Raw genomic sequence first — 17,496 nt, forward strand, 5'->3', positions numbered from 1 at the left:
TTACTATTGTTTTTCTATCTTTAGTTAAACAAGAATTACAGCCAGGCCCAATTATATAACTCACAGGATGTAATTCTTGTTTAATAATTAATTAATTTAAGAATTAATTTAATATATTTTAATATATTACATTAAATTTTTATACATATATATAATACGTATAAATATTACGTATAAAATAATAAAAAAATATTTTTTGTATTATATATATATTTATTTATTTGTTTAGTTATTCGATGTAAAAGAATAATAATAGAATATATATATATATTTATTTATTTATTCATTGATATATATAATACGTATGTATATTTTTTATATAATACGTAGGCGCGAATATCTCTTGCACTTACAGCAATGACGTTACGCGTTGGTTCTCCACTCGCTGCGGCCATTTCGAAACGTTTATGTGCGCAACGTTCGCAATATCTCATACCTCTATATATAATTATATATTTATATACACACAGCGTCATTGTTTCCATACACATATACATATATGTATGTATATATGTATATGTATACATATATATCAATATAACATTGTCAACCAATAACTTATACTTCGCTTCAAGCTACATATGTGGCAGGCGCCATCATTTAAATAACATACACGCGTGCATCGTTTTTATAATAATTAATCTCTCTCTCTCTCTCTCTCTCTCTCTCTCTCTCTCTCTCTCTCCCCTCCGCTTCTTTCTTCCCTCTCCCTCTGTCACACACACATACAAACACCACATACAAAACACAACGAGAAACATTCAAAACATCTAAAGGATGTCTGAAATGTTAAGAGATGTCCTTTGAGATTTAATTTCTCAGACATTCAAACAAAGAGTCCAAAGGGAGACGTTTAAGAGATGAAAAATTTAAAAATTTTTCTTTTTTTAAAACTTAAATTTTCAGACGTTCTTTAGAAGCTCATCAAAACTTTTATGTTGCCTGTTTGACCAAAAAGTAAGGCAATAAATTGTTTACAGACGTCCCTTAGATATCTTTTAAATTTCGCGTTCTCCGGACATTCTTACGCACACGCAAGCGTCATGTATACCGTATAATAACATGAAACATAGTCTCACTCGGTTTAAACGGCTCTCGAAGACTAAAGACTTCCAAAGTGGATCACAGTCTGTCTCTGCACACGTCGAGGTTCCGCCAAACTTTCAATGGAAACGATAACATAACAAAACAATCATCTCCATCGCGCTTTTGTCGCGATAAAACAGCGCTTCTCTACGACGTTCCTGAGAATATTCAAAAATATTTGCATTTTTTTTTTTTTTATAAAACCCAACAGTTCTTCAAATTCTTTAATTATACACGAGTTCATATATTTCAAAATTAATTCTATAAAATTATAACTTAAATACACAATAAATTATCACTTGTCCAACGCGAATATTAAACTAAAAATGCATTTTATTATTTTCTTTTTATCGATTCGTATTTTTGAAACATATAAATAAATGTATATATTAAATGTATTAAATGTATATATACGTAAGTACATATCTGTAAAAAACATAAAATTAATAAAATTGCCGTCCTCCTATATTAATACAGGATATGCGATTGCATTCTGACAAGAGACCACTGAACACTGGAGATACTTACGCGGAATTTATTATCAGTTTACGATGGAACGTGTCTTATATATTTACACGAGCGAATTTCGTTTCTCGGATTGAAAAGACTAACTGAAGTATATCGACTGGACGCAATTTCATTTCTTTTTCTTGCGGACGCGTCAATCACGCGGATACGTTCTCACTTATTCCGTTTTTATTTCTAATTTAACGATTAACTTTATATGAAGAAAAGAAATGACGATATATCGAGAGGATTACATGGAGAATGAAGATCAGTCGATTCGTTTACGTTTGTCGTACAATTTGTCATTCGAGATCTGTACGTTAAGGCTATGCGAAAAAGTATGTTATTCTGTGAATTAAACATTCGTAAAATCGGTTACGATAATCTCAAAACAACTGATTCTAAAATCAATCGCTGTGTCCAGCAAAGAAAACTGATCAGTAAGCGCTCAGTATTTAGTTTCTTTGATTACTTCTTGTCTTTAGTTCTTTGTTGGAATCAATTATATTAAAGTGTAGGAACCAATCATATTAAAGAATGACCGAGCCATTTATTATTGATCAGTTTTATGTGCTGCATGCAGCTAATATCATTCCACGTTTTTTGTGATATTTTTCTATTTTTTCTAAAAATTAATTAAAATTAACCTCGAAGTCAGCATTTATAAAAAAAGAATCAATATATATATAATACTTAATACCACATTAAAAAAAAGGTTTAATTATTGAACTTGCAATTCGTTTAACGACATATAATCGTCTTATAATTTTTAAGATATACATCGTTAAACATATTATTACAAATCGATTTTTAAAAAATGATCCTCTGGCGATTATACCTTACGACTTCAAGTTTCAGGAAATACAATGATAGTCGAAAAGTTTTTCAGATGTAATTCAGTTTCTTAAAATGCAAACGTTTCAACAAAACATTCCTTCTCATACCTGAATTGTCTTCATTAAATAATCGATATAGATTCCTTTATTGTGAATCTATAATATCGAAAATGGTCACAGTATCGTGTTCCAAATTTTTGTGTATATAGGAATTAATGTAAATATTAACAGGTAAATATGCTTACAATCAGTCAAACGTTAACTTACGCTCGGAAGATTGCATTTTTTTGGTCGCTTCGTAGATAATTGCGTAGTTTCTTAATCACTCTCTTCAGTTGATATTAACTGATATGCCGGAGGGATAAAACATTGTCGATCGGAATTATAACGGTGTATACGGAATAAATGTTTGAACATTAAATATCGCCGTATATATATTTCCGTACTCTCGCTCTCGCATGTTTATATTTCCGTACTGCAAAAATCCTTTATCAAAAAACGTGGCGGCGGTCACTCGTAAAAAAGGCAACAATGATAACGGTCGCAATAGAAATGGAAAAGTCCTCGGTAACTTTCCCTGCAGTTAATAACTTCTCTAATGGCAGTTATTTATCACTCATCTCCCTAAATCTGCTAAATTCGCGGAGACTAATTGAGTCTAGTCTTTGACGTTTTTCTCTCGAGGTCTAAGCTAATCCAATAAATAGTGGAAGAAATAAGTATCTCTAAGCTCTAGTGCCGTCTTTACACGACGATTCATCGTCGCCTCGATAGGCCCGGCCGAAAAAAAGCATAATTAATTTAAGACTTCGTCCCATATATTCGTATTCCTATCTATATCGCATTTATTGCAGAATGCGGCTTTTCCGAACGAGACAAAAGTCTGAATTTCAAGACGGAAGATTGAATTCCGCATGTCTTTGTGATGCCTCTTATTAAACACTACGTCGCTCAGATCTAATATACGAGGATCATATTGAAGCTCAGATAGCCGCAATTAGCATTAAATGTGTAACGCGTTTAAATATAAATTGTCTTATCGCCACAACCTGATATTAAATGTCCTACGTTTTAATCTCGGAGTAAATTGCTAAGATAGCTACATAGAGGGAACGCCTCATCGTGATATGGACGAAGCGTGATTTGAAAATTAAAATTTACTGTATATATGCATATTTCTTATAAAATAGACACTGGCCGCTACATGGCGTAGTGTGCATAATCTTGAATTTATGGCACTTGGTAATGGAACGTGCGGTGACTAACAATAAAAACTCGATAAGTAGCAGATTGAAAGGAAACTTCATTTTTAAATTTAACGAGAAGATTACTTAGCCATTCTAACTAGCTTGCGATTGTATTACTGGAGCACCTCTATGTAACATTGAAGCGGGCCGAGATTTTCGTCCGCCGGCCGCAGACGTTGATAGGCTCGTAGGCGGTTGCTGATGCTGTTGTTGCTGTTGTTGCTGCTGTTGCTGTTGAGCGGCCAACTGTTGAGCCATTGTCGAGTCTCGCCTCGGAATTTCCGGCGGTGACTGAAGCACTTCCATATACTCACGGATTAGATTCGCTATTTGATGAGCCTGAAGAATAAAATAATCAATATAAAGTTGAATATTGAATTAAATAGATATATCTATAATATATATAGTTACGTATATATAATATCTGCATATGTCTGTTACATCAAAAAATCTATATAATGTTTACTTAGAAAAAATCTGGAATTATTTTTTACATAGAGAAATTTTCAATTGTATTAAAAATCGAAAAATTTTTATCGAGGATTTTATTTCTTTAATATTGTTTTTTTATTTTGCGAGTACCAAAGTACTATATGTTTATATAGTGACTCAAATATTATTTAAGAACTTTCTTTTTTAATTAAATATCGATACTTCATGTTTATAGCAATTTCTATTTTATTTTATCTAATATTTTTACTTTGCTAAAGACGTGAATAAAAATTCCTAGAAAATTAGAAAATTTTTTCCAAAGATTGAGTAAACATACTAAATGATGACATTTCTCTTCTTGAATCACATTACCTGCGACGTAGTGAGGATGACCTTGCTCTGCTTCTTATCCGTACCAGTAATAATCATCAAGCAATTAACGGCAGGCGTATAGCTTAAAATACTGCTATATTCATAAGTACACAACGCGTTTCTGGAACGGTGTTCTAGGAGATGAAGACCCTGCTGGTCAACAGCCAGCCAGAGGACGCGAGGCCAATTCGAAGTAAACGATTGCATCACGTCGAAGATTGTCGCGCGGTGCAACGGCCACGACTGGATCAGATTTAAGAAAGCCTTTTTCGCCTCCGGCGGTGTCATTCCACGTAGAGATTGATGGTGCTGGCGCACACCATCCACACACAGGCACGGCACCAGTCTCGATGATAGGCAGTGACTGGATATTGTTCGATAATCCGGTTCCGATATGATCTCCTGACAATCGCCCAATTCCAACTGCGCTTGTAAAGCCGACAGCATCATCTGAAAGTGATATTAGTCTCGCGAAATTCTTTTTGAGCTGATAATAACACAAAGGAAATACATAATAGTTATGCAATACAGAATACTCAACAATTTCATATATATATATATATATATATATATATATATATATATGTATATGTGTATATATATATATATATATATATATTTCAAATGTAACACACAATTAATTTTAAATTATATGTGTAAAGAATCAAATTTGAAATAGTTATATATATATATATATATATATATATATATATATGAAATAGTTATATATATATAACTATTTCAAATTTGATTCTTTACACATATAATTTAAAATTAATTGTGTGTTACATTTGAAATATATATCAAAATGAAGTTATAAAAAAATCAGTAAGTTATAAGATACTATTTGTTTAATTTCTTTTTTTATTTTATATATATATACATATATATATATATATATATATATATAATGTATATAATCTATGCTAATTAAATTCACGAAATAATATAAAATAAAAAAAGAAATTAAACAAATAGTATCTTGTAACTTACTGATTTTTTTATAACTTCATTTTGATATATATTTCAAATAACAATTAATGAATTTTAAATTATATGTTTAATTATATTAAAGAATCAAATTTAAAATAGTTCTATTTAAAATTAAATTATTAGAAAATATGAAAGTTAAGCGCAGAGAAGTTACTGCAACGAAGTTACTTACAGCTTCTTTTTCGGTGATAGGAAACCGATCGGCTCGCAAATCGTGTAGCACTTGGTGATACAATAACTCCTTTTCGACAGGATCGTCTAAATTCATGTATTGATCTAAGAACAAATGTTTCTTGAATAAGAAAAGGTGATGCGCATGTTTGCGTTGGTGTTGACTCTGCTGCGACGTTCTGTATCGTTCCCACTTGGACATAACATCAGCTATCTTCTCCTCGGGAATTAGCGATCGTTCGGTCGGTCCCAACACCTCATAAATCGCATAACCTGATAAAGAATAAAAAATAACGATAAAAATCAATTAAATAAAATCCAACTTTAAGACAAATTAGAATGAATTTAATATAGACTTGTAATATTTGCAAATTTTGCAATTGAAGATATATCCGAATTTAATTAGAATACATGATACTGTAATTCTAAAAATTATCTCTCAGAGATCGGAAGAAAAGGAATAAATTAGGATAGCGATATAAAATAATATAAAAAAATAAAAATACGATATCGAGCATACCCATAGCAGTCTCCTCAAGTCCTATCTTCGTCTTTATGATCTCCATGACGTCCCTAGCGGTCGCGGATGGATGAAATTCGACAGCGTGATATTGACCGTCCATAAAATGGAATCTGGCATAGATCGGCCGACGATTGATAGTGCACATAATCTCCTCGCGACTCGGCGGCCACTGCCGCCTGCGAGTGCCCTGAGTCTTGTAAAGGCACTTTTCTGCAAACCTCGCGTACTTACCCTCCTCAGTAACATAATCGCTAGCGCATCGTTTCAGGTGTGCTATTAAGTACTTGCGTATTGTCTTTTGAGGCGGTAGGATTACGGAACACGCGAGCGAAAGCAATGCCCAGTGTCGCAGATTGACACGATTATTGGGATCTGGATGATCAGTGGTTTGCTTGATCAACTGGAGGTATAATTCACCCAATAAGTTTTCTTTTCGTATACAACGTTCCATTACGGTTTGTATAAGATTCACGTGCTCATCCTCAACCCTACGTACTGTATCTCCATTTTGCCCAAGTCCCGCGTACGTCAAAATTAACTGGAAGATATTTAGAGATACTTGTTCATCGGGATCAGGTAGTTTCGATAGACTCTGCGGTATCTGTTGCCTGCTGAACGCCCAGTAAGCATACGGGAAACCCTTATAAGTCTCGCCGTGATCGGCACTTCCGTGTTCCTGCCTGAGCTTTTCTATCCGATGCTTCGATAATCTTCTAAGTGTATTCCGAAGAAAACCACCACCGGAATCTTGCGGTTTTCTGAGAATCTCCGAGTCGACTAGAGTTCGCCGACAATTGATTAGATTGTGATAGAGTCGAATGCGATCTTCGTTAGTAATACACTTGAGTTTCTTCGTGGGTACCTCATTCTCTGTGATCCAACCCGCCAGTGCTGAACAGTAACTGACAATCAGACTACCAATCTCATTTTTTTGCGGCGTCTCGAAAACGAAACACTTGTGCGAACTATCGGGATTATGTCGCAACAACGAGAGCGTGATGAACGAGTCGCTTGGATCTAACATAATGCTTTCGACATCCTGATAACGATATTCGGACAGAACGAATTTATCATCCGGCTTGATTAGCATCAGACCGTCACAGTTGATGCCGAGAATCAACTGGTTGCCATAAGACCAGTATCCGCGATAAGTTACATTGAACATCGTTGTGCCATAAAGTGGATACTGCATCACGCAGGATAGATATAGAACTTTAGCAGCGAGCTCTTTGCGTCCGGCACCATATTGCCGATGTGCTTGCGCTATAATCGGCACCCAAACGTCATCGCCACGAGCTCGACTGATTCTGTAAGGTAGGAAGCTATCCACTTCGCTGTAATAATCTAGTCTATCATTATCCTTGGGATCGCCGAGGGACACTTGTGCTTGCAATCCTGCCAATTGCAATGCCACTTTCTCGGACACCGGAAAATCATCGCACTAAAAATAAATACATACAGGATAAGATAATTTTAAACATGGTACAATTCTAAATGAAATAAAATTTGAATTCAATTTTCGAAATTCAAGTTTGGTAACCCTCTTATTATATAAAAGATACTGAGAGAAACCAAATAGAAAAAAATCAAACTTGAACTTCGGAAATCGATTAAAATCTTATTTCGTTCAGAATTATACCATCTTATTCTAAAAATAAAAGCTTAAATTGTGAAGCAATCTATTTGTTATAATGAAGCATACCTTTACGACGTTGTAGACCGCTTGCGCGTATAGCATATTAACTTCTACGGGGTCCTGCGAGATCTCCCTTGGATTACGGAATAACCTTCGTTTGAAGACAAAACGATTGTCGCCGCTGCCTAAAGTAGTATTGTTACCGCGTCGCAGTGTCGAAAACGTCGACTGTGCCGTATTCAATTTGCATTGTTTCCTGTAATTATAGATGTTATTGTATAATAATTCTATGTGAATATAATTGCGTTCACACTTACATTTCCCATGCAGCAATCACGTCGTACAAGTAATCGTGAGCTCGCACGTGCTCCTCTCCATCCGGTCTGCTTTGATAAATGGCCCAACCTTCTAGCGACCGAAGACCCAACTTTTCTCCTAATTTGGCGACAGCATCAGCGGCTGTGTCAATTGGATGCACGTCGATCGCCTTCGTTCTTCCATCCAAGAAAAAGAACCTGCATACTATGGTGCCCAATCGTCTCATGGCAGCGATTTCTACCGTAGATGGTGGATGTTGTCTGCAAGATACCTTAGTATTCTTGCAATTATCTACGCACCACTGCACATACTGTCTCAGCTTGCCTTCGAGGGCAAGATTCTTTTTCAGGAAGGAGACAAAATACTTGTAAAGTAACTTGCTCGGTTGGAAGGCGACGATCGCCAAGCACAATAACAGCCACACGCGTTCCGACCACTCAGCGTTGGGATTATTCGTCGCTTGACGCATACATTGCACAAAGATTTCATCTCTTAACTCTTCTCGCTCGATCCCATAAGCGATGATACTCTGAATCGTGACTATCTCTTGATCCAACTTCATTTCACCGCGAATATACTTACACAAATCCTAAGAAAAAGAATAACATAATTATATATCTTAATTATAACATTTACAACACAACAAAAAAAACTTTAAACGGAAAGAAAAGAATTTTTTACAATTTTTTAATAATTTTAATGCAATTCCAGTCTCGAAGATGTTCTAACTTTACGGTCAGATTGCTGCAGATCATTGCCTTCAAATTATTGATGAATTTACTTAAAAATTTACTTAAAAGTTACAAGAAATAATTATTCTTTTCTTTGAGTTTTCTGCAAGTGTTATAATTAATGCAGGCGTACCCTGAACACGGAACACGCAACATTCACGTTGTCGGGATCATACATATGAATATGCGAGTTCGGGATACTCGATCCTTTGTAGTATGTAACCATCTCGTACTTCGGAATGAATTCGATACTTTTCCCGCGTGACTTCCTCGTTAACGTAGCCATTATGGTACCCTCCGGCGAACGTTCATGGCTGTTAAAATAATTCTGCGCAAACTCTACAATATCGTGGTAGGTCACCTCGTTCTCCTGCTCCTTCTTGTCCTCAAGCTCTTGCAGTTTCCGCTCTACGCGAGTCTTGCGCCGCTGCTCACGTTCCACAGGCACTTGCTGCACCGTCTGCGATTGTGACTGCAGCTGATCGTGGCCGTTCTGTTGCACCTGGGGTATCGTCTGATGATGATGATGATGATGGTGAGCCGGATGATGGCCGGAACTCCTGGATTCTGGTCTGGATGGTGGACTAGCGACGATTTCTTTGGTTATCTTACCACTGGGTGGAGGCGGTGGTGGCGATCCGCAAGTCTCACCGTTCATTATCTGGCTCGGACTGCCGCCGTTATGAATTGGACTGCCAGAATCATTCGCTTCTCGCGGCAACACTGACTCGTAAATTGGCTCGCCATTATCATCTGATGACTCGCCATTCACAGTTAAAGGCGGCGCCGGAGGTGGTGGTGGCGGTGGTGGTTCCGTGGGTTCCGGAAGACTTGGTTGACCAAGTTTGCCGCTACTCAAATTATTCGAGCACGGCATTCGCTGTTGCTGCGGAGACTGTACTTCCTGTCCATTCATGGGAGAAGCGATCTTCGACTCGGCCTTGGCATTCAATTCCATCTCTTGTTGAATAACATTTTCTAATTCTACGTCAAGGTCCTCTACCAATTCATCCATCTGTTCCCCGATTTCCTCGATAATCTGATTACTTTTAGTTGATTGTACATCAGATAGGAAAGAAAACAGATTGTCAAGATCTACCGATTGCAAATCCGTGACAGCTATTTTCGAGTTCATTTGCTCGGCCATCTGTGACAACGCGTCGATTTCTTCTTGCACTTTCCTGCAAAATTAAAAAGAAAATTGTATTGTCGTTATCGATTGATATTTTTTTCCAGAAGTACAGATGCTAGTGTTACGAGCAAAATAAATTTCGTGTAACGATGATCACAACGAGGTATTTGACGCAGTAAATTATAAAATATGCCTTGAAAAAATCAGATAGCAAATTCGGTTGGACATTGTTATACACAAAGATATGTTTAATATAAATATAAAAACGCGTTAAAGCGTAAAATCCTTGATACATTTTAATGTTAAGTAAAATATGTGCTCTATAATTCGAAATATTTACATTTTATTTTTACACTGAGATTAAATTAGTGTACAACAATTTTAATATGCATTAGTGCATTCAATTGAATCGCTAAGAGATACAAAAATCATGAATAAATTTTAGCTACATACAGCTAACCTATAATATTTATATGCTATAACTACGATAATTTTTCTTTAAAAATCTCTGTTCAAAGATTATAATATTTTATTTAAATTTATATCATTGTAATATTTATATCTTAAAATCGCGTGCTTTACGCCGTTCTTCTCAATTATAAATGTGTGATTTTCTATCATGTAGCGTTTAATTTCATAATCGGTCTTTAATATAAAACCATGCGTATATCAAACGAAGAAGCGATAAGACTCGCGTTTAAGGTACACGCAATATTTAGCATGCAACGAATGCATGCCGTCATATACACACGATCTTTTCCATCGTCGGACTTACCCAGATTCCATCTCGGCAATACCATCGTACTGCGCGCTATAAAAGGAACACAAACGGAAACGATTAATGCATACAATTGATCGGCACGCATAATTAATCGGTTCCATTGTTATCAGTTATCTTACACGAGAATTACCATCGTTGCAAGCAAGGTTCATGGGAATTAAGAAATTCAAACAAAGTTGATCTCCCATACCTTTGGCTCTCTTCCAACGCCTTCTTATCCTCCATCATCCTTCGTTCCTCCTCCAACCGTTCTCTCTTTCTCATCTCCTCATCGACTCGTCGCATTTCTCGTAGAGCTGCGGCTACTTCCCTCGCAAAGACACCTCGCAAATGACTCTGGATCACTATAGCTGCCCTGCGTTTCCTGATGAACATTATTCGTAACTTCCAACCGCGATACGCATGCTGCATCTTCAGTGTCGCCTCCCTTGTACGTTTATACTCTATTGGAACAGAGAATAACATTATTAAGTATAATATGATTTCCAAATGAAAATATATTAATTATTCCAAATAAATTAAAGTATAATATAATTTCTTCAAAGTTAAAATTGAATGTCGCATTTCTCTTTCTAATTTACTCGGAATAAGAATAATTTTTTATTTGTTTGGAAATTGTATTATATTTATATCTTGAAATTTGAAAAATATGACCTTCAGAAAATTTTTTGCTTATTATAATATTGGTTTTTTCAAAACAAACAATTTTTCCCTTTCATATTTTATATCATATTGTTGAAAACAACAGATATTTTAAATTATAGCGTGAGTTAGGAAACATATAAAGATAGAAAAGCAGATCATACCTCGTCGTTTAATGTATCCTCGCCAAATCTTCTGTATCACAATGGCGTTCCTCGTTATTACCTGATTTCTGGAATCTTCCAGAGGCTCGTGCACGTAGCTCCGCAAAAACACCTTTGTCCGGCCAATTTGCCATTCAGTTTGCGGTATATCTTGTTTACTAATCAGACATCTAACTGCCTCCTTCTCGTTAGAGGAAAGTGAGGATCGGCTTTTATCCAGACAACGATATCTCGCAACGAAATCGTGGAACGACATGTGTATTGGGAAGCCCTCCTTGCGTATGCGTATGATATCGAGCATTCCAAGATATTTGAGTTGGTCCATAACGAGCTTCTCATCGTAATGATTGGCCATTTTCTCCATGTTCGGTTTGATACAGCGCGCGTACCACGGCGTCGTTCCCTGTAAAACATCTACTAGGGCCTGCAACTGATGCCGGAATGAGTCGCAGAGAGTCGGTTTGCCCTTGGACGTTCCTCGCGACATCGTAGTAGTTGTGCCCCCGGTTGCACGCGCGACGGTACATCCCAATAGATCCTGATAAACGCTGATCTCCTGTACAAACTCATTTGTACTTCTGGACATGAAATCGAAGAATACATCCTGCTGTACGTCCCGATTCTTGTCGACGAAACCTTCGACAGTATATGTCACACACCCGGCATAATGCTTGACCCCAAATTCCTTCTCCCATTTCCGTCGATCGTCTCCCTTCACGTAGCACGGATGGTTCTCAAATTCAGCGTGCAGGTTTGTCAGATAAGCTAGATCCGAGCCTTTCGGCATATGGCACTGCTCGGTGAGTAACTTAAGAACACATCGCGGAGGCTTCTCAATTAGCTCCAGGCACATGGTGTTGTCAGTGAAAGTGATGTGAGAGTATTGGATCTCTTCTTGGTGATACTAAACACATATTTGATATTTGTATATTTATTTATGATGAATTAACTTTTTGGCAACAAAACAAAAAATGTACGAAAGTGAGGGATAAAATAAAGTTTTAAAGCTCAAATTAAAATAAACTTAATTTAGAAAACTTAAAATAAAAATATTCGAGCATTAAATCATTCTCTCTTAAATCATTCTCTCTTAAATCATTCTCTCTTAAATTATTCAAATTAGAATATTAAAGAAAGTTTGAATGAAAAAAGCCACTTTTATTTGTCTCATTTTATCTAAAATTAGATGTAACAAATTGAATAATTCGAGATGTTCGAGACTTTTAAGCGTCTCTTAAATAGATGATCAATAGTAATATAAAATATTTAATATTAGACAATATTATTGATCATCTGAAGGTTACATTGAGTCTCTAGACTTTGTTTTTTTGCTTAAAAGAGATATCAACAAACAGTATTATACAAAATAATTGTACAATATATTGTGCGTTTAAGCTCTGATAATTTAAGATTTTAAAAACTTGTGCAGCTTCTCGTATGAATTGTTTGGTCATATAAAAATTCTGAGCACTGGAATAAACTTACGAGTTCCTGCTCCAACGCAAAGACGTAGTGATTGAAAAACTTGTGCAGCTTCTCGTTCGTGTAGTTGATGCAGAGTTGCTCAAAGCTGTTCAGTGTAAAATTCTCGAATCCGAAGATATCGAGAACCCCGAGGAACCGCGAGATATCCTGACCTGGGTTCGTGCAGTTGTTGATGTGGTTGATAAGCCAAGCAAAAGTGCGAGAGTAGAGTGCCTTTGCCATCGCGTGCCTATTCTCCCTGGCCTCTTGCACCTTCAGTGGAATCTCCGTGATATTACCGCGAACGTTTATCTGTCGTATCAGCACCACCTTGGTGAGATCCTCCACCTGAAGACCTAACAGCGGCGCAACCGTGTCGACTATATTCCCGTCCTCCTTCGATAACTCGCATCTCTCGCCATCGACGTCCTCGAAGCTCAAGTTTCCGAGCCACAGGATGGCCGATAGAACTCGGAAGATGCCTTCACACATTTCCGGCGCGATCTGCACGAAGACGGATAATAATTATTTGACAATAATAGGAGTGCAAAATTCTCTTCCTCGGCAGAGAAATACCTGGAGCACATTAAAGGCGAGCCTGAGAGAATCGAGTTTCTTAGAGTCGGAAATTCCGTCGATCTTCACGCAGCCGGACTGATTGAGATATTTGTAGTGGCTGGCTGGCCTTAATTTATATTGCTCCGCAAATTCTTTGTCCCTCGTGCCGGCCTCGACCAGCTGATAGAACACGTGATAATTGCGCTCTCCGGGGCTCTGAAAGGTGATACGACTCTGCTCCAGCAGATAGTCTTGGATGATACATCCCTTGATCATCCACTTGTTGTCGAAACACACCTGCATAAACTTGCCAAAGCGCGAACTGTTGTCGTTCCGTACAGTTTTCGCGTTGCCTGTTTTAAGAAGAGAATAAAATTTCTCTCGTTAAACTTCATCGTTTTAATTTGAATATTGAGAAAAATTCAAAAACTAAATTTGTTATTACCAACTCTAAAACGCTATCAATATTAAATGATTGAAAAACAGTATTATTATCGACACGTAAATTGTATAAGAAATTAGAAAATAGGTCACTCTTAAATAAAGTAACATAAGTTTTTTATACATTTCTCACTTTTAATCACAAAATATTTATAATCGAGATCTTTATAAACACAAATAATCTAAATATTGACTTAAAAGAGAAAAAAAGAATAAGCACGCTATCAAAATCTTAAAATAATATAGAGTGTGTAGTCCAATTGATGTATATCTACTCATAACATTTAAATAAAAAATATATAATACATAATAAAATAATATAAAACAAAACTATTTTTAAAAATTGAAATCACCGTTTTCTGTTATAATTATACAGATCATCAAAGAGTACAAAACAATATAAAACGGATAGAATTTTTTAAAGCTCGTTTTCTCTCGTTTTAGCTTTCAGTATGATTGAATTGAATTTCCTAATGATCACTGAAGGCATAAATTAACGTTCAATAATTTCGTTCACTACATAAAATTTACATATCGATAGCATTCTAAGGTTAAGAAGAGTTTAAAAGTTTTACAATATTACTGCGTTAAAGATAATTTTTTAAATTCTTTTATAATGCATTTTTAAGAGGAAATATATTTACAAATATTCCGAGAGAGATATATGCAGAATAGGAGGAGCCAAATCTTCCCAAGATTATTTAAATGCGAAACATAGATAAAACTCTGTGACGAAGATAAATGAGATAAGCTAGATTTAAAAAAGAAATTATTATCTCTCTCTCATGCAGGTGAATGAACGACGCTGTCTAATGTGTTTTATTCATAAAATCTTTTTGTCTCGTGACCCACTTCATTTCCCTTCATCACTGCATTTAACACCTGAGTTGTTCGCACCTAGATTACGATTAATGAATCGCACTTGTTTACTTCTGAACGCACGATTAGGATCCACTTTATCGTCTCCGTTTATCTTCGCTTCGGTTGAAACGGCCGATTCTTTAACAGTCTATTACCGTAATCCAATTCTGAAGAAGGTAAGTTGTTCCTAGCGATACTCAATTCATTTTTAGCCCATTGTTCCTTTTCTGACATCTAACAGTTCTATACCGAATCTTAAATTCTGACGTATTTTCGCGGGTTGCGACTTATACATGGACTCTTCGACCTTGAGATCAATTTTATCAGAAATATCGATGACGGACACAATTATCCAATTTAAAAAATAAATTTAAAAAATCTCCAATTTTATGATACAACATATTTTCAGCATCAGATATTTATAATCTCAGTTTAAGATTAACGTATATTTAATCATAATCACTATTCGTGAGTTTAGTAGACCCGGACATTTTCTTCAAAAAAATTTACGATCATATAGATCAATATGATCAACAAGCTTTACAAATTAAGAAATAAACAAGTTTCACAAAAGATCTTACAATAAATGAAGTTATCAAATACCAAAGAAAATAGTTTTTAAATAAAATTAGTAAAAAAGTTAATTATATTTTGAGTTAAACTCGAACAGACTAGGATTATAAACTACTTTATAAGTCTAATCATGTCATTCAAGTTTTGTTATAGCGATTGAGGAAATATTTCATTATTGGAATTGCTATTAGATTAATTTAATCTGATTAAACGGCAAAATTCATTCCAATGATTTGAGCCAAAGCAGAACATTTCAATTAGCAAATATTTTCTGACAAATTAGTGTATAGAGAATGGGAGAGAGATATCCGGAAAATATATAATCACAAAATTGCAAGCGCGATTTGGAACCTGGATGTAATTAACGGATAATTACCAAATGCCTCGAGAATGGTGTTGGCCTCTAGAATTTGCTGTTCCACCCACGTATCGACGTTGCTAGTAACCGAGCATAGATACTGTAGGATGAACTTGGTAGTCTCGGTCTTGCCAGCACCGCTCTCTCCCGATATCACACAGGACTGGTTGCTCACGGTGTCCTGTAAGGATTTGTATGCCGCCTCCGCCAGGGCGAACACGTGTGGCTCCAAGGCGCCCATCTTCTGGCCGTGGTATCGATTCACGTACTCCTGCGAAAAGACGAGGAAGACGCCCTTTTCGGTGAAACGAGTTCCGGTCGTTAACGAGGTGCCGCCGCTCCTCTTTGCTACAACCTCGTGAGAATGGATGGTCTTAAAAGCTTCGATTCGCGAACAGCATTCTTGCCCCAAAAACGAAAAGTGAACTTGGTCTATTGTACTAAAATGGAGAGAGCTTTATGAAGAACTCACGAACGCAGATAAAAGGCTGACGGATGTTTCAAAGAAAGTCAGCAAAGCGTTGAGTTAATTCTCACATTAGAAGTTTGTAAAGTCTTTATATTTTTGGCGAAATACAGAATAATTTCATACAGCAAGATATTTTATGTTACATAAAATGTTCATTCTTCCTAAAAAATATAAGATACAATCTTTTGTAACTATAAAATGTTAACATTTACATATGTATATTCTTTGCTTGAGAAAGAATTCTTTTATATTTATTTTTAAACACAAGTATGTGTTTTATTGCTGCACTTTCTAAACTGGCACACACAGTGCAATAAGTTGAAATGAAACACATATACGTTTGTTTCACTTCAAACTTATTGTACCGGTTCCAAGTGCAGCAATAAAAAACAGACCTATTGTTTCGTTTTAAAGAATATCTTTTTCAAAATAAACGTCATTTTTCGTAAACATTGCAATTACTTTCATTAGGGCGAAAAGTAATCCGACACTTCACAAAACGTTGACATTTAATGACGTGAATTAAGACATGGAGATAATCCGCAAATCGTGTAGCTTTTTTAATATTCTGTTCAATGTTTTTACATCGCATTGCTTACCTAAAAACCTTGTACCTCACAGTTCGATCACAAGCGAACTTTTTGTCAAAAGGTACTTCTTTACGAAAGGGAAAAGCATATACTCGGTGAGAAATGATAATGAAATCGATGTCGAATCGATTAGACGTCGATTTAATTATTTCAATTCAATGTAATTTCTTCCTGTGTATACATTATCTCATTCAAACTTATACTTGTGTGTTTCACTCTATAATCTTAATTGAAATTATTCATAGTCCAATATTTATAGATCAATACGATATTTATAGACAGTTCTTATTTTAAGATCTTAAGTAATGTATCTTAAGATGCTAATATTGCTCTGTGATTGGCTTATGATATTTTAATACAATCTTAAATATAAGATCCGACTATAAATATTGGCTATAAAGTGAAACAGTTAGCGTTTAAAATGAGAGTATATTACAGGGAGAAATTATGTGTATCTTTCTCTCTCATAGAATTTTGACAAAATTGCTCATGGCCTTGTTATAGAGACACTATTTATATTACAGTGATGATTAGATGTGATAAAATGTAAAAGGGTGCGCCAGGAATTTTTTTCATAAGTTGCCTTTAGCATGAGTGAAGAGAATATAGCA

The 17,496-nt window shown here is 35.7% G+C and overlaps 1 protein-coding gene across 2 annotated transcripts in view; it reads right to left on the reverse strand.

Annotated features, from left to right (window-relative positions):
* Nucleotides 1–260: 260 nt before the first annotated feature.
* Nucleotides 261–17,496, reverse strand: part of Myo81F (unconventional myosin 81F) — a 42,600-nt gene continuing 25,364 nt past the window's right edge. Inside the window, exons 4-16 of one of the 2 annotated variants that reach the window (XM_011066267.2) lie at nt 15,845–16,097; nt 13,612–13,946; nt 13,057–13,539; nt 11,572–12,475; nt 10,956–11,208; nt 10,760–10,795; nt 8,986–10,033; nt 8,121–8,710; nt 7,870–8,059; nt 6,165–7,608; nt 5,646–5,917; nt 4,481–4,930; nt 261–4,015 (exon numbers count right to left, since the gene is read on the reverse strand). In XM_011066267.2, coding sequence (XP_011064569.2) covers nt 3,770–4,015; nt 4,481–4,930; nt 5,646–5,917; nt 6,165–7,608; nt 7,870–8,059; nt 8,121–8,710; nt 8,986–10,033; nt 10,760–10,795; nt 10,956–11,208; nt 11,572–12,475; nt 13,057–13,539; nt 13,612–13,946; nt 15,845–16,097 — 6,504 coding nt within the window. In that variant the 3' untranslated portion in view covers nt 261–3,769. The remainder of the gene's footprint in view (nt 4,016–4,480; nt 4,931–5,645; nt 5,918–6,164; nt 7,609–7,869; nt 8,060–8,120; nt 8,711–8,985; nt 10,034–10,759; nt 10,796–10,955; nt 11,209–11,571; nt 12,476–13,056; nt 13,540–13,611; nt 13,947–15,844; nt 16,098–17,496) is intronic. The other variant, XM_011066268.2, reaches the window with a different exon arrangement.

This window comes from Acromyrmex echinatior, chromosome 16 (genome assembly GCF_024713525.1).
Source record: "Acromyrmex echinatior isolate Ae372 chromosome 16, ASM2471352v2, whole genome shotgun sequence".
In the NCBI taxonomy this organism is placed as follows: Eukaryota; Metazoa; Arthropoda; class Insecta; order Hymenoptera; family Formicidae; genus Acromyrmex; species Acromyrmex echinatior.